Source organism: Perognathus longimembris, chromosome 22 (genome assembly GCF_023159225.1).
Source record: "Perognathus longimembris pacificus isolate PPM17 chromosome 22, ASM2315922v1, whole genome shotgun sequence".
In the NCBI taxonomy this organism is placed as follows: domain Eukaryota; kingdom Metazoa; phylum Chordata; class Mammalia; order Rodentia; family Heteromyidae; genus Perognathus; species Perognathus longimembris.
Window position 1 is genome coordinate 9,284,824 of NC_063182.1, and position 17,303 is coordinate 9,302,126.

Here is a 17,303-nt window from a genome sequence, read left to right on the forward strand (position 1 = left end):
GAGATATGAGTCTTAAAAACTTCCCTGCTGGGGCACAGATCTCAGCCTCCTAAGTAGCTAGTATTCCAGGCATGAGTCACTGGCCTCTGACTGTACAGTATTGGGTGTTTTGTTTGTTTGTTTTTTTTCCTTTTGGGGGGCTGGTCCTGAGGCTTGAACTAATGTTCCTGAGCTTTTGTGCTCAAGGCTAGCACTATACCAATTGAGCCCCCAGACTCTACTTTCTGCTTTATGGTAGTTAGTTGATGAGAATCTCATAGACACTTGTGCCCGGGCTGGCTTCGAATTAACATCCTGTTTTTTATTTTTAAAGTAAATTTTATTGACAAGACGATGTACAGAGGGGGTACCATTATATAATGAGGTAGTGAGTGCATTTCTTGTCATATTTATTATATTATACCCTTCTTGGAGCTAATCTACTCTTTTTGGAAATTGAGATTGTCTTAACCACTACCCTTGAATTTTGTGTTTGCTTTTTTAGAAAGCTCTTCAGAGATACTGAAATTTGTATGCAAACTAGTCTGGTTAAGCTTTTAGGAGTTCCTTTTGTTTGAGGGGAACCTTATTGACATCACTAAAGATGCTGAGAGTTGAGGATCAAGATTCAAAACCTGCCTGGGTAGACAAGTCTTTAAAACTCTTATGTCCCATTAATCAGCAAAAAGCAAGAACTGGAGTGGTGTAGCTGTGCCAGCCATGAACAAAAAGCCACCAAAATATCTAGGATCACAGGCCCCTGGGCATAGTTTTTGTAAGACCTTTGACCTTTGGGCAGGTTAGGGAGTGCCCTATTTTGTTTGCCTATCATTCATTTATTCTTTTGGTTATGTACTTATCAGAAGTTTCCTTAAATCTAAAGGCTTCAGATTCCTAAAGTTGGGTCAAACACATACCTACTTCCAGAGTAACTCAGGATTTTCTCTGATTGGCATTTTCTCTAGAGCGGCCTCAATCCTGGCAGTTTAGTGATCGAATAAATGTTTCCCTTTCCACAGTACTGCAACTGTGACTCATTAGGTGAATAAATGATGAAACTGGGGTTCTCTTGTCCTTGGAGAAAAACCCTTCTCAGCCTTCTAGGGGAAACTGGCTTGGCTCTAGAGGCTCACTCCTGTGATCCTAGCTACTTAGGAGGTTGAGATTTGAAGATTGCTACTCAAAAAGCCTGTAAGATTCTTATCAGTTAACCACCACAGAGCTGGAAGTGAAACTGTGGCTCAAAGAGTAGAAAAACTCAGTGCCCAGGCCCTGAGTTCAAGTCCCAGGACTGGCACCAAAAAGAGCTGTTAGGTTTGGTGGTTGGTGGTGTGTGTGTGTGTGTGTGTGTATAATATCCATATCCTCTTCCTGAGTTTTCGGGGGGGGGGGGGTTCTTTTGCTTTTTGTTTACATAGATCTGAGAAAGAGAGAGAGAGAGTGTGTGTGTGTGTTTAATTGCAGATAAGTTCTCTCTTTTAGAAGCTAATCTTCTGAGGAGAGCATCTCTGAAAATATCCTTGATAAAAGGGAATTGTCCCTAAACCTGTGAAAATAAGGAATCTGAGAGATGGAGGACCCTGGGAGCTTTATGTGACTCATTGTTAAGTGTATTGTGTCTTGCTTTGTTCAGTTTGGTTCCTGGGCTGGTTCTGGAGCTTGAACTCTGAGCCTGTGTGATGTCCCTTAGTGTTTTTGCTCAAGGGTAACACCCTACCACTTGAGCCACAGTTCCACTTCCAACTTTATTTGTTGTGGGACTTGAATGGGCACTGTCCCTGAGCTCTTTTGCTCAAAGTTAGTGCTCTACCATGTTGAGCCACAGCTCCACTACAGGTTTTTGAGTGGTTAATAGGAGATAAGAGTCCTAAAACCAGGGGTGGCCAGGGAGAAGCCCCCCCCCCCCAAGAAAGGCAGTGAGATGGGGGTCAGTGGAGCAAAACTGGGGGATGCCAGGAAGGTCCCCCTGAAATCACACAAGATGCTGTTCGGGCCCCTTCCAGCATCAACAGGCTCAGTGGAAAGCTAAAAGTCACAGGCAGTGGGAGGAGTCAAGGAGCCTTGAAAGCCCACAGGAAGACCTGGGCAAGGGGTGGACCTTACAATGGGGTCTTCTGCCTGGGCTGGCAGGCAGAACCTCAATCCTTAGATCTCAGTTTCCTGAGTAGCTAGGGTTACAGGCATGAGCCACCAGCACCCGGCTTTACTTCCAGCTTTTTGCTGGTTAGAGGTAAAGTCTCTTGAATTGTCTTTGCAGACTTCAAACCTCGATGGACTGCTTTGTTAAGGATTTTAAGACAGCATGTGAGTCATGCTGTACCTCATTCACTGGCTCCTTCTAGTGATGAGGTCTTACTATGTGCCCTAAAGTCCCAACTCTGGATCCTCTTGTGTTGGCCTCATGAGACAGGTTTGAGCCACAATGCTCAGATCACTGGTTCTTACTGAAAGTTTTTTGATTTTGGGAAAGGATAATGATAGCCGAAAGTGGAAGAAAATTACTAAAATGAAAGGCGGTTGTACCTTTATTATAGCCAGCAGCTTGTTAATGAGGTCATTATTTCTCATTCTCCCTTCAGAGCTATTAGCTGTAATTTTAACATAAAATATTCAACTTCCTTAATTTTATTTTTACAAACTGGTCAAGCAACTTTGATTGTCTTGCCTGGGAAGTAATGAATGTATCTTATTTGGAAACTTTCCTGGAAAAAATTAATCTCTTAATAAACTGAATATATAAGCATCAGGGGTTATTAAAGTAGCCTTTAAATTTTCTAAATGGGAGCTGTGTCTTTTTGAAATAGGATCTCATTCATGTAGCCCAGGCTGGCCTAAACCTGGCTTGTCCTGTTATGCCTTCTTGAGCCCTCAACCTTTTAGAAATTTAAGGTTTGCCCCCACCGTGGGTAGGAAAAGGTATACAAGGAAAGGATGAAAGGTACTACTTTTGTGTCTAAAGTTGAAAATGAATAGGAGTCCCAAGACCTTTAAGTAGTGTTTCAGATTTGGCAACATGGTAGAAATCTACCAAAAAGTTCTCTGGCAGCTTATACATTTCAACTTTTTCGTTTCTGATACCAGAGTTTGAACTCAGAGCCTTGCACTCTTGCTTATACACTCACTACAACTGGCATTCTATCATTTGAGCCACTTCTCTAGTCCAGCATTTACTAGTTAATGGGGAGATAATCCATGGATTTTTCTGCCTGGGCTGGCTTCGAACCTCAGTTCTAAAACATCAGCCACTTGAGTAGCTAGGATTACAGGTGGGAGCCACCACCTGGTATACTTCTCAACTGTTTATAAAAATACAGTCATACAGGATGATTTTCTTAGGTTTGTTTGCTATTTTGTCATTTCTGGAATGTTACAGGGATGTACGTATAAGATTGCCCAACTACAATAAAGGTATTTTAATGAATGTTGATCTTAACCTATCTACAGTGGAAACTGCTGCTTAAGGTCATTGCTTTACTTCTTGCTTTAAGGATTGCTTCCCAGCATTTTAGGTTCGCTTAGTGAAAAGCAACATTCTCCTTAGCCTCACATTTTCCAATCTTTTGGGAGTTTAGTGCTCATTCTTTCCTCAGCTCTTAAGCCTTCACCTGTTAGTCTCAGATGTTATTTTTATTCTTTTTACTACTGATTACCTTTTTTCCAGTTCCATCTTTAAGGAAACAATCAGAGCTAGTTTACTTTGGTTATTTTGAGGGGTGGGAGGGGATTGTGGGGCTTGAACTCAGGGCCCGGACTTTTCCTGAGGCTTTTTGCTCAAGCCTTTCTGCCCTACCACTTTGAGTCACAGCTCTACTTCTGGTTTTCTGGTGGTTATTGGAGATAAGAGTTTCACCGACTTTCTTGCCTGGGCTGGCTTTCAACCTCCATCCTTAGATCTCAACCTCCTGAGTAGCTAGGATGACAAGCCTGAGCCACTGGAACCCTGTGATTTATTTATAGACTTTCTATTTTAAGAAAGAGTTCCTTTGGAGCTGGGAATATGGCCTAGTGACAAGAGTGCTTCCCTTGTATACATGAAGCCCTGGGTTCGATTCCCTAGCACCACATATATAGAATATGGCCAGAAGTGGCGCTGTGGCTCAAGTGGCAGAGTGCTAGCCTTGAGCAAAAAGAAGCCAGGGACAGTGCTCAGGCCCTGAGTCCAAGGCCCAGGACTGGCAAACAAACAAAAAAGAATTCCTTTAACCCATAAAGATCCCAAGCCTCCTAATATTATTCACCCTTGTGAGACTTGCTTAGCCAAGGTCTGGGAATGTGGCTTAGTGGTAGAGTGCTTGCCTAGCATACACAAAGCCCTGTGTTTGATTCCTCAGCACCACATAAACAGAAAAGGTCAGAGTGGCTCTGTGCCTCAAGAGGTAGAGTACTAGCCTTGAGCAAAAGAAGCCAGGGACAGTGCCCAAGCCCCAGGACTGGCAAAAAGAAAAAAAATTGGGGCTGAACAATATTGTGGCCAGGACTTTTCTGACCTCGCTGGCTTGGAACCTCAATGCTCAGCTTTCTGAGTAGCAGGGTTATAGGCATGAGCTACTGGCACCTGGCTAGTTTGGTTTCTAGTTTGGTTTGGGTTAGCTTATTAATGCATAGGGATTTTATATCCCCACCCATTAAGTGCAATATTTGGGTTTGGGTTTTTTGTTGTTATTGTAAAGGTGATATACAGAAGAGTTACATAAGTCATTAGTTACATAAGTTACATACCTCCAAATGGTCTGGTTGTTTACTGTGAGTACCTTTCTTTTTTAACAGTGTCACCCCCTCCTACATGCAATATTCTTTTGTGTCTGCGTGTACATATGCTAGTTGTACTGGTTAGAGAGATGTTAGTGGCACCAACGTTCTCCCTATGACAAGGCCTTTAGTGGTATTCTCCATAGTTCAGACTTTTGTCTTATTTTTGATTCTTTAATCAAGCCCCAATCGGGCTTGAACTAAGGGCCTTGTATTCTTGACTTTGTTCTTTTTGTGTAAGGTTAACACTTTACTACTTGATCCATACCTCAGCTTCCCTCTTTCTCTTGGATTTGTCTGTCCATCCTGGCTTTTTGACCACAATCCTTAGGTGCCAGCCTCTTGAGTAGCTAGGATGAGACAGGAACCCCAGCGCCTTTAAAACCAAATCATTGCAGTTGAAAAATAAAACGAATTCATTGCCTTTGGGAAAGATAGGAAGAGAGAAATCTTATAATTGAGGTATTTTTTAGTTCCAATATTCTCTTCCAACTGTCATCAAAACACATAGGGTGCTAAATTAATAAATTAATGGAGAAAGAGATTATATTAAGTGATGTTTTGTCTAGACTTGAGAAGGACTTGTTTAATAGTCTTGGTATAATGTCTTCCACTGAAGAGCCATGATTCCAAGCCTTTGCTGCAGACAGGCCTCATTTGGCCAAATTCTTATGACTCCTATTTCTTGGGAAATTACATCTTTTCTAAGCATCCTTTCAGTTGTATTCCTTATGAGTAATGTCAATATTCATTCAAATAATTGAGCAGCTACTGTATTTTGAATTCTGCCTGTACACTTTTGTGTACAACACACTAATAACATAATCCTGTCTCTACGTGGTCATGTTGAGAGGGGTGTGTGTCTGTTACTTGGGATACCTTGGGAGGCCATGTTTGATCTTCAGTACTAGGGGGAAGAAAAAAGAACATCTTCCTCTAACTCATTTTACTTAGGATAAACATAGATTTAAATTCCTTCCTTCCATATTTAGGCCTCTAATGAGTTACTCTCTTCCACAGCAATGGCACCAGTATGATATCATTGATCATTCCTCCCAAAGACCAGATTTCACGAGTAGCAAAAATGTTAGCAGATGAATTTGGAACTGCATCTAACATTAAGTCACGAGTAAACCGCCTTTCAGTCCTGGGAGCCATTACATCTGTACAACAGAGACTCAAACTTTATAACAAAGGTAATATGGAACTTAATCATCTTCCTTCTCTGCTTTGTCATGTTTTCTAGTGTTTCCTTCAGTCTCCCATTGTCAGTGTCTATTTAGTCTTGGTGTTTAGTGCTTACCATCCTTTTTTTTTTTGGCCAGTCCTGGGGGCTTGGACTCAGGGCCTGAGCACTGTCCCTGGATTCTTTTTGCTCAAGGCTAGCATTCTGCCACTTGAGCCACAGCACCACTTCTGGACATTTTCTGTATATGTGGTGCTGGGGAATCGAACCCATGGCCTCATGTATATGAGGCAGGCACTCTTGCCACTAGGCCATATCCCCAGCCCCATGCTTACCATGCTTGAAACATTACTTTTAGAGGAAAAATTCTGCTTTGAGATTTAAGGATTTTTTAAAATTATGACTAGGAACATTTAAAGGAGAAATTGTTTGCTTTTTTTTCCCCAGTACCTCCAAATGGTCTGGTTGTTTACTGTGGAACAATTGTAACAGAAGAAGGAAAGGAAAAGAAAGTCAACATTGACTTTGAACCTTTCAAACCAATTAATACGTCATTGTATCTGTGTGACAACAAATTCCATACCGAGGTAAGTTTGAACACAAAATTTTCATTCTAAAAAGGAAAGCCATGTCCATCAAGTCATTCCCCATCTGCTTGACCTTTCCCAGCTCTAGGCAACCAGTGATGTATGTCTATAAGTACATTTTAGATGCAATGGTATCCTAACTTGTTACCTGTATGTAGCTTATTTCACTTTTTCTTTTTTTCTTTTCTGCCAGTCATGGGGCTTGAACTCCAGGTCTGGGCACTGTCCCTGGGCTCCTTTTACTCAGGGCTAGCACCCTACCACTTGAACCACAGTGCCACTTCAGGGTTTTTCTGTATCTAACTGGAGATGAAAGTTTATGGACTTTCTTGCTCAGGCTGTCTTCAAACCACGATCCTCAGAGCTCAGCTTCCTAAGGTGCAAGAATTACAGGTGTGAGCCATAGTGTTGGATGTGCTACATTTATTTCATTTATTTAATTATCAGTTGATTTGGATTTCCAGTTGGAAGTAATATGAAAAGATACTGCTAGCTCATCTACAGGGTTTTTGTGGTATGTTTTCCTTTTGTAGATTATATATCTACAAAATTGGAATTAAGGGCTGGGAATATGGCCTAGTGGCAAGAGTGTTTGCTTCGTTTACATGAAGCCCTGGGTTCAATTCCCCAGCACAACATATATAGAAAATGGCCAGAGGTGGTGCTGTGCCTCAAGTGGGAGAATGCTAGCCTTGAGCAAAAAGAAGCTAGGGACAGTGCTCAAGTATGTAATGACTATTAGTACATTTATTTTAAAAAATTGGAATTAAAATTGGTAGGTCATGTAGTAATTATTTAGTCATCATTGTGTTGAAGAGAATGCTTAAACAATTTGAAGAAGTAAATAGAGCTTCTTGATCTCCAACAAAACAATTTATGGGTTTTCAGCTCATGATTGTAAACATTCTCTTAAGGCCAGTCCTGGGCCTTAAACTCAGTGCCTGAGCTCTGTCCCTGGCTTCTTTTTGCAGAAGGCTAGCACTCTAGCACTTGAGCCACAGCATCACTTCTGGCCATTTTCTATATATGTGGTGGTGTGTTGAGGAATTGAACCCAGGGCTTCATGTATACAAGGCAAGCACTCTTGCCACTAGGTCATATTCCCAGCCCCTTGTAAACATTCTTAGTAACAGGTTCTTCCCTAGTGAAATTTTTGAGTGGCAGAGCTGCTATATGTGAACTTTTAGTGGTGGAAAGAAGCCTCATTAAAGCGACCTAAATCAGTCAACAGTAGAGCAATCAGGAATTCACAGCTTGCTCTTCGTTGAGTCTCTTGCCTTTCATCATCCTAGGGAAAAAACTCCATGGTGGAATTAGAACTGACATTTGTCCACACCGTTTTCAATGAATGAGTTTGCTAACTTGACAGGAAGTCTAATTCCACTTGAATCTTGGTCAGCTGCATGGCTGATCCAGCCTCTTTTACTCTTGGCTATTACATTCTCCTAGAATAGACTTGATTGGGGAGACTTTTGGCTACTGTCTCATTTAGCAGTGTGGTTTGATTAAAAAAAAAGAGTTTGAGCCTTGCCAGACACCTGTGATTTGTGCCTGTAAATCTAGCTACTCAGGAGGCTGAGAAGTGAGGATCACAGTTCTAAACTGAAGCATGAAAGTCTGTAAGACTCTTCCCTCCAATTAACCAGCAAAAAGTTGGGAGTGGGGCGGACAATCTAGGCTGTGAGTTCAAGTCCCATTACTAGCGCGCGCACACACACACACACAAAAAAAAAAGATAAGTTGTAGCAAAAATGATTTTGAGAAGAACCTGGTAGTATACATGTTGTCTTGACTTTTTAGCTCACATGTTAAGCTAGCATTAATGTTTTTTTCTAAATCTTAATTCTTCCTCTAAGGTACTATTTCACCCCAGTAGCATTGTATATTTTGGCTTTAGCCAATAGTCTTTAATTAAAAACGAGTTAGTGAGCCAGGAGCGGGGACACACTGCACTGGCAGGGCTGAGACAATAAAGAGAAACGGATTTGTAGTGTATATCATGGTTTATGTCCTGTCTAATAAGGGTTAATTATTCATTCTTAAGAATAATTTTGCTGAGTGCTGGTGGCTCACATCTGTAATCCTAGCTGATACTCAGGACACTGGGATCCAAGTATTATAGTTCAAAGCCAGCCTGGGTAACCTTAGTCCATGAGACTTATCTACAGTTAACCACAAAATACCAGAAGTTGAGCTGTGGCTCAAAGTGGTAGAATGCTCGCTTTGAGCAGAAAAGCTAAGGAACAGTGCCCAGGCCTGAGTTCAAGCCCCTTGATTAATAATAATTTTGTTTCTTAATAGGTTAGACGTGTTGGAAACTTAAAAGTACTTAATAGGTCATTATGATATACAGTGGATGGATGCAAGGAACTTAATCCATGGCCTCATACATGCTAAGAGCATATCCTCTATCATGGAATTACAACCCCAACCTAGAACTATATTTTATCATGTAGTATTTATGTCTTATTTGTAGGCTTCTTTTTTGGTGTTGTTTTTTGTCCATTTCAGTAGAAATGGATTCATAATGTGCACGAGCAACCCCATCCATCTCTATTACTTTATTTATTTATTTATTTATTTATTTTGCCAGCCCTGGGGCTTGAACTTGGGGCCTGAGCACTGTCCCTGGTTTCTTTTTGCTCAAGGCTAGCACTCTACCACTTGAGCCACAGTGCCACTTCTGGCCGTTTTCTATGTATGTGGTGCTGAGGAATCGAACGTAGGGCTTCATGTATATGAGGCAGGCACTCTTGCCACTAAGCCATATTCCCAGCCCATCTCCATTACTTTATAAGACTATCTTAAAAGTATTTTTTCTACAATGTTTCATCCTATGGTGAGTTGGATAAAGGCTCATAACTTGACCTTTAGGATTGTTTGCCTTGATCTTGCAAAGCTTCGGAGCTCATTAGGTGGTACTTGTGGTTTGTTTTCAGGCTCTTACAGCACTACTTTCAGATGACAGCAAGTTTGGCTTCATTGTAATAGATGGCAGTGGTGCTCTTTTTGGCACACTCCAAGGAAACACAAGAGAAGTCCTACACAAATTCACTGTGGATCTCCCCAAAAAACATGGTAATATAAGAAGAAAAAACATATGGCCTTTTTACTTTGTATTTAGCAATAAAGTCACTCCATGTAAACAAGTAGCAGTTGTGCTAAACCAATAAGGAAATGATATTCTTTTTGTCTTTTGCATGCATGACTTATTTTAAATTCACAAGGCATTTTATACTTCTAATAATTGTCTTTCTCTCTCGCCACTTTTGTGTCGAAGGAAGAGGAGGTCAGTCAGCCTTACGATTTGCCCGTTTAAGAATGGAAAAACGACATAACTATGTTCGGAAAGTGGCAGAGACTGCTGTGCAGCTGTTCATTTCTGGGGACAAAGTGAATGTGGCTGGTCTCGTTCTAGCTGGGTCAGCCGACTTTAAGACTGAACTAAGTCAATCTGATATGTTTGATCAGGTAAGTGAGAAATAGATACTTCATGATATGAGTCTCTGCAGTGAGAGTAGGTAAATCCCCTGTATAAACTCCTGGATATGCCTATTTTTTCTCACTTACAACCATAAAGCTCCTTGGTTTAGAAAACCATATATCTCTGTGGTCTGGTGATTGTAGCCCAGTGGTAGAGCACTTGCCTAGCAGGTAGAAGCCCCTAGGTTCAGTTGCCAACATCACTAGAAAGAATGAATTCACCTCTGAGTTAAACGGCATAGCAGGTTTATGGGTATTTGTTAGGGGACATTCCCTCTGTATTAAAATCAGCTATTTCTAGATGGGATTCTAATGGATCCTGTGGAGGTAAGACTGGTATTTATTTAGTGGGTTGCCGTCATTGGCTTTAAAGTGGTTTGATTCAGAGAAACTTAGAAGCTCTTTTCTCTTCTTTCTTTTGTTCTCTTTTGCTAATTTATTTCTGGAGGTAAGTAAAGCATTTAATATCCAGAGGAACTTTTGGCCTATGACATGACCTCAGCCATAATACATTCCAAAGTATTTTTCATTACATTATTTGGCAGAAGCCAGTGGCTTTCCCTTAATAAGCCTATTTTTACTTGCATTTAATGACATGCTACAGTAGGTCCAATAGAATATATGGTATGAATGGTGGGAAACTTTGCCCTTGTAGTGTTGCCTGCTGCAAGTGTAGTTTTAAAATAAATTGGGCACCTTACCCATATTTCAATTTCAGAGATAATAATACTAGCACTTTTCTGCCATTTAAGAGATAGTAGGTATTGGTAAAGGTGTTTTGAAGTCTAATGTTTTTGTTTTTTAATTGTCAGAGGTTGCAATCAAAGGTTTTAAAATTAGTTGATATATCCTATGGTGGTGAAAATGGATTCAACCAAGCTATTGAGTTATCTACTGAAGTCCTCTCCAACGTGAAATTCATTCAAGAGAAGAAATTAATAGGTATCACTGAAATGCAACTATTTTGCTTATTATATGAAATGTTTGTGTATATATATATATATCAAGCAGGACACTGAGGAGAAAAAGGCCTCCACAAACATCATTTTTAACCGCTAAGTCATTAGATCTAATAAAGTATGTGTATGTCCATAAAGGAAAATGTATACAGTCATCCCTTGGTATCTTCAGGGGGCTGATCTCAAGACTTTTTGGATACCCCAAATCCACAGGTGCTTTTAAGTCCCTTTAATAAAATTATGTGGCATTTACAGATAATCTATGCACATCTTCCCATGTACTTTAAATATCTCCAGATTATAATACCCAACATAATGTGACTTTTATGTTAAAAAAAATGTTATATTGTGTTATTTAGGTTATAATGACAAGAAAAGGTCTGTACTTGTTTTATTCAGATGCAACCATCATAGACCTCAGAAGTGTAACCTTACCACAATAATTTCAAACCATGGTAGGGTAAATTCATGGATATATTGAACCAGTTGTATATTTTATTCTATCCCAAATTTACAGGACGATACTTTGATGAAATTAGCCAGGACACTGGCAAGTACTGCTTTGGAGTTGAAGATACACTAAAGGCTTTGGAAATGGGAGCTGTAGAGATTCTAATAGTCTATGAAAATCTGGATATAATGAGATATGTTCTTCATTGCCAAGGCACAGAAGGTAAGAAGAATTAGAAACCGGGGTTGGCTTTCCCCCCCCCCACCCCAGACCTGGGACTTGAACTCAGGGCCTGGGCACTCTCCCTGAGTTTATTTTGCGCAAGGCTAGCATTGTACCACTTGAGCCACAGCACCACTTCCAGCCTTTTCTGTTTATGTGGTGCTGAGGAATCCAACCCAGGGCTTCATGCATGCTAGGCAAGCCCTCTGCCAGTGAGCCATATTCCCAGCTGTATTTGTTTCTTTTGTATTCAGGAAATCTGAGGTGGATATTTGGGACGGATAGGTATATAAGAACCACGTTAACACATTTTTTTCTTTTAATACTACAGAGGAAAAAATTCTCTATTTAACTCCAGAACAAGAGAAGGATAAGTCTCATTTCACAGACAAAGAGGTAAATGGTTATTTTCTTTGGTCATCCTTGCAAGGACTCTTTTTTTGTTTTATTTTTCCCCAGTCCCAGGGCTTGAACTCAGGGCTTGAGCACTGTCCCTGGCTTCTTTTTACTCACTTCCAGCGTTTTCTGTTTATGTGGTGCTGAGGAATCGAACCCAGGGCATCATGCATGTTGGGCAAGCACTCTACCACTAAGCCCCATTCCCAGCCCTTGCAAGGAATCTTAAAAAGAGTATGTCTTAGAGAGTGCTCTAAGACACAGTATCAGCCTTGGAAGTTAAGCCTCAGACTGACTGTGTAGTGTACAGTCCCAGTCAACTGATTTCCAAGAAGGAAGCCATGTCATGTTACCACTTTTTTTTGGGGGGGTGGGGGGGTAGGGTAGTACTAGGAGTTGGACCTAGCAAAGTGTTGTACCACCGGAACTGTACGGCTGGCTCTTTGTTGGGAACCCTAGACTGGAGGTCCTTCCACCTCCCAAGTAGCTGGGGGACCTGTGTGCATGCCCATCTGCAGATCGTTTTCTTACAGTAGTAAAGCAATTAGTAAAATGCTATCTTTAGAATAATTTGAATACCTCTGTTCCTGCACCGTGAAACCTGTGCCTTCGCTTTTTCAGCTCTTCATCTGCAGGGGATTCTCTCAGTTTAGTCTTATTGCATGATCACAGTTTAAAATGTTGCCTTCCCAAGATGGCTATAATGACCAGTGTACTCAGATTCCGAGTTGGAGGACTTTGTCCTTGATAGGCTACTCCCAAAAGCAAGTGTGGTATGTTTCTTCTGGGCTGTTGAATAAGTGTTTGATAGAAACATTGTGAAATCAACAACAGGAATCATAAATTGAAGAAATGACTAAGTGTTGACATTTCATAACAGGGTAGCGTGTAGAGACTGAGGAAGAATGTGTGATCAGAAGTTCTCTGTTGTTATCTTCCCAAAAAGGATAAGTTTAACTTCGTTTTATACACATGGTACATAGAATAAGCAGGAGGATTGAATGATAGGTTAGCCAGGAGATTGAGAGTCATTCTAAGCACTGGTACATCCTAATCACATTGTTTTTATATCTCATGGTTGCTCTTGTAGACAGGACAAGAACATGAGCTGATTGAGAGCATGCCCCTCTTGGAATGGTTTGCTAACAACTATAAAAAATTTGGAGCTACATTAGAAATTGTCACAGATAAATCACAAGAAGGATCCCAGTTTGTGAAAGGATTTGGTGGAATTGGAGGTGAGTAACAATTCATCAGACAAAATCCAAAACCAGCCTCTCAGCCAGCCTCTCCTGGCTAGCCTGAATTGTCATTTCAGGTGAGACAGTGGTCAGAACGGTGCGTGACTGCACAGTATTGATTTGGACCTCACTTGTTTTGGTGGTATTGAGGTTTCTGCTTGCAGGCACTCTACCACTTGAGCTATACCTCTGGCCCAGCTTTTTTTGTTGGTTATTTTGTAGATGAGCTCTCATGAGCTTTTCTGTCCAGGCTAATTTTGAACGATGAATCCTCCAGATTTTAGGCTCCTGAGTGGCCAGGATTATAGGCACAAGCCTTTGTTTTTAGTTTTGTTTTGTGACTCATTAGGTAGCCCAGACTTGCTTGCAATTTACTGTGTAGTACAAGCTGCCTTGAATTCTTTTTTTTTTTCTTTTTCCTTTTGTAAGGATAAGATTTGTTTAGAATGCTTGGTCTGGTCCAAGCCATCATTGGCCTGGCACATACATAAAAGGTGGGATGTAATGTCCAATCCGGAGTCACAACGGGGAAGGAAAACAACTTGCATGTTATCTCGCATCTGGCACACGAAACTACAGCAGATTGAATATTAGCATTCATCCTCTGTTAACCCCTTCACATGCTCTTCAAATCAGTCATATTTGCAATTCTCAATCCTTTCTGTGTCCAGAAAATAAGCTGTGGAACCAGTTGATTTGATGCAGTTGATTTGATTTCTTCCTTGCCACATTGGACTTCTAGTTGCCATTTGGGTTGGGTGGAGGAGATGAGGAAGTAGAGAGTTGCTTGGCCTTAGTCTCTAACAGTAGAGATGTAGAAGAGAGTAAAACAACAAGACCAGCTGTCAACTGCAGGGCACTGCCGCCTTCCTTCCCTGTTGATGGTGATAGTTGAATTTGGGGCAGCAGTGGTACTCTGGGATGAGTTAGTTGAGAATGGCACAGTTGTTGGGTTTGAATAAATCTGCAGGGTAGGAGCAGTGGCCAGAAGCAACAATAACAGCCCCAGCCTGGCCACCGTTGCTCTGCTCCGTGTGTTCCGCTGGCCGTTTAGGGGCATGGAGATGGGGTGGCTCGGGTTGGCGCAAAGGAAAGTGGCTGCCTTGAATTCTTGATCCTCCTGCCTCAACCTCCCCATTCATTGCTGGGCTTATAGACATGTACTTCCACAGTCCATAGATTAATTTTTAATCATTACCTCTGTAATTCTGCAGAAGCCTGGGCATCCCTCCTTAGAGTGACCCCTTTCCATTCCACGATCATGGGTATTTATCCTTTGATTTGTTTCTCCAGGTATCTTGCGGTACCGAGTAGATTTCCAGGGAATGGAATACCAAGGAGGAGACGATGAATTTTTTGACCTTGATGACTACTAGGTAGTCGACATGGGTCCGGCAAAACGTGCCTCACCCTCCAGCATCCAACCCAAGGAGCATACCCATGATGGAATCCAAACAGATCCCTGCCTTACAATTGGAACATTTCCAGAACTTAATCCATGAGCATTGGATACTGAAAAGAAAACCGAAACAAAAGCAGACCCGACCCTACACTGGTTTGTCATGGTGTCAGCGCAGCAGCCTACAACTAAGTTCCTAAATTCCACTTTGGACTAATGTGAAAGAAAAAAAAAGAATCCCAGTTTTTACTTTTACTCGATGGTGAAATTGGTTGCTCTTGTATTTTATGAAAAAAAAATGATTTTTTTAACCTTCATACATAGAAGCAAAAATACTTTAACTGCTGTAAACCTTCAAAAGTTAATAGAAGTGAGATCATACTGATTTGTTGTTTTGATCGGAGAAAAATTAAATTGCTGCATTTCGCAGTGACCCATTTACATGGCATTCTCAGCTTAGACTGCATAAGAAGAAATATATGTGGTGAAATGTTGGAACCATTTCTCTCTTGGTCTCTGTTTAATGTTGAAAGGGTGAGCTAATAGGAAGCAGTTTCAACTTCACTCCCTCAGAACTACCCCCACTCCAGACTGTTGGTTTCAAGGATGCAGATTGCATTGCAAAGTCAAATTGATGAAGCATTGGGGCCAGTGCACTGTTCACTTCCTCTGTTTGACAGGCACGTTTGTACCTGACATTTGGGAGCCCTTTGTATCACTTGCTTTGACAAAGGTCCCATAATCTTAGCCTACTGGAAACCAGTTGGGGATGGATATGATGGGGCTTCTGTGCTATTGCTGGGATTGGGAGAAATAAAACCTGCAATTTAAGTGGAAGCAAAAATATTTAAAGGTTATTTTATTTTGCTTGGGTCTATTCTTGGTAAAAGGGAGGTGGTGTTTCCTTGCATTGGATGGCATGAGATTATGTGAACACTTTGATTTTTTTTAATGAACTGCAAGATTTTTCACAGGAATGACAGATGACATGTATGACTGCATGTAATTATAATCCCCTGGTGGGGTTGGAACATCTGTTTCAAATATGGGACTCAATGAGCACCTCTCAGATGAGAAGTTATGTGCAGGGGGTGGGAAGGGCAGGGTGGGGAAGGAATGGAATGTGGCTCCTGGCACCATGGATTAAACCATGTTGGAACCAAAAGTTGGCCTGAAAACCTGGAGCTTATGCTTCATAAGTTGGGCTGTAGGTTGGACTTGAACTCAGCTAACATGCAAGGTCCTGGTGTGCTCTAGGTGGTGACAATGAAAGTGTAGCATGTGCCCAGTGGTAGCAACAGAAAATACATCGAAGCGACTTTGAAGGACCAAAGGTAAAAGTCAGTCATTACCATCCCCACACCAACTAGGGTAGTGGGGTATATTTGGTTTTCAAATTGGGTACTTTTAACACTTTAGTGCCTGACTGCTGTTCTTCACTGACTTGACTCAGTCACTTGTAGCTTTATTGGTCTGAACCAGCTCCTTGTTCCCAGGTTACAGACCCGCCTATCGTTCCAATAATCCTGTTTCACTTGAATGAAGGGAGTATGTCTTAAATGTAACGCTTCTGATTCTCACACTGTACTCTGAGGTCCAAACGACTGTCTGTCACCTAACCTGATGTCTCACCCCCTATCCCATGAGAAGAGCTTTTGTTGTTGTTTCGGGTATTCGCCATGGGAAGCTTCACTGGAACAGGCATCTGTTCGGGGCTCTGCAGTTGGTTTGCAGAACACCCAAGAGTGAGCAGCATGCTGTCTTCACAGCAGTTCCTTAGGATTTCGCCATTGTAAATGGGTCTAATGTGATATGACAAGACCAGAGAGATTGGATGTAAATTTACATTTTTGAATATGCTTGTTGTTTCACATGATACATTTAGGGTATGCAGCTCCTTTTGTAGTTTTTATTTTTACTATTTAAGTTTGGAAATGATGCCAAATTTTTGTATTTCTTTAATCAATGTGTTCTCTTCGGTGATATATATTGCATTATATATTGATGTGTGTATCAATATATACTGATATGTATTACACTTACACATACAAACACATAAATAAGAGGGGGTGAAAACCATAGTCTTTGCATTCTTTAGCCTCTGCAGAAAGATCGTAAGCAGCAAAATCTTGGTGTTGTGATGTACAGAAATGGAGAAGAGTATTAAACCATATTTAAGAATATACTTTTGTGTGCTTGAGATTTTTTAGGATTGTTCCTAGAAAGTTAAGACTTGTAGAGATGGATGGTGATTTTTCCAAAGATTATGTCAGATTAGTCATGTCTAATAAATTTTCAGCCGTTAAGAGTCATTTTTTACTATATTGCCTGTAGGAAGGGTGTCTGGGGTCATGATCCCAAGCTTACATTGGAGCGTCAAGCTGCTAGGACCAGTCGGTTTCCATCTTACCCCTTTCCACAAGCATGGCCGGGAAAACTTAATGCTTTAAAAAATACATATATTTTGACTTTGTTTTGACTACCAGAGACAAAGAGGCTCAGTGCCTATTCTAAAAGGATGAAGTCAAAATTTTGTCCCAGGCCTAGTTCCAAAGTTTACTCTTGGCATCTGCTTGCGTTTGCAGTAGGGCCCAGATGGAAGAGCCATATACAGGCCCTGGGGCCTCCTTCCCTGCATAGCGAGGTGACAC

The 17,303-nt window shown here is 41.1% G+C and overlaps 1 protein-coding gene across 1 annotated transcript in view; it reads left to right on the forward strand.

Moving 5' to 3' along the window:
• Positions 1-16,835, forward strand: part of Etf1 (eukaryotic translation termination factor 1) — a 28,802-nt gene extending 11,967 nt beyond the window's left edge. The window contains exons 3-11 of the mRNA XM_048331561.1: positions 5,749-5,924; positions 6,362-6,501; positions 9,441-9,579; positions 9,782-9,972; positions 10,797-10,926; positions 11,461-11,616; positions 11,948-12,012; positions 13,103-13,250; positions 14,547-16,835. Of these exons, the coding sequence (XP_048187518.1) occupies positions 5,749-5,924; positions 6,362-6,501; positions 9,441-9,579; positions 9,782-9,972; positions 10,797-10,926; positions 11,461-11,616; positions 11,948-12,012; positions 13,103-13,250; positions 14,547-14,629 (1,228 nt within the window). The 3' untranslated portion in view covers positions 14,630-16,835. The remainder of the gene's footprint in view (positions 1-5,748; positions 5,925-6,361; positions 6,502-9,440; positions 9,580-9,781; positions 9,973-10,796; positions 10,927-11,460; positions 11,617-11,947; positions 12,013-13,102; positions 13,251-14,546) is intronic.
• The last annotated feature ends 468 nt before the right edge of the window (positions 16,836-17,303 follow it).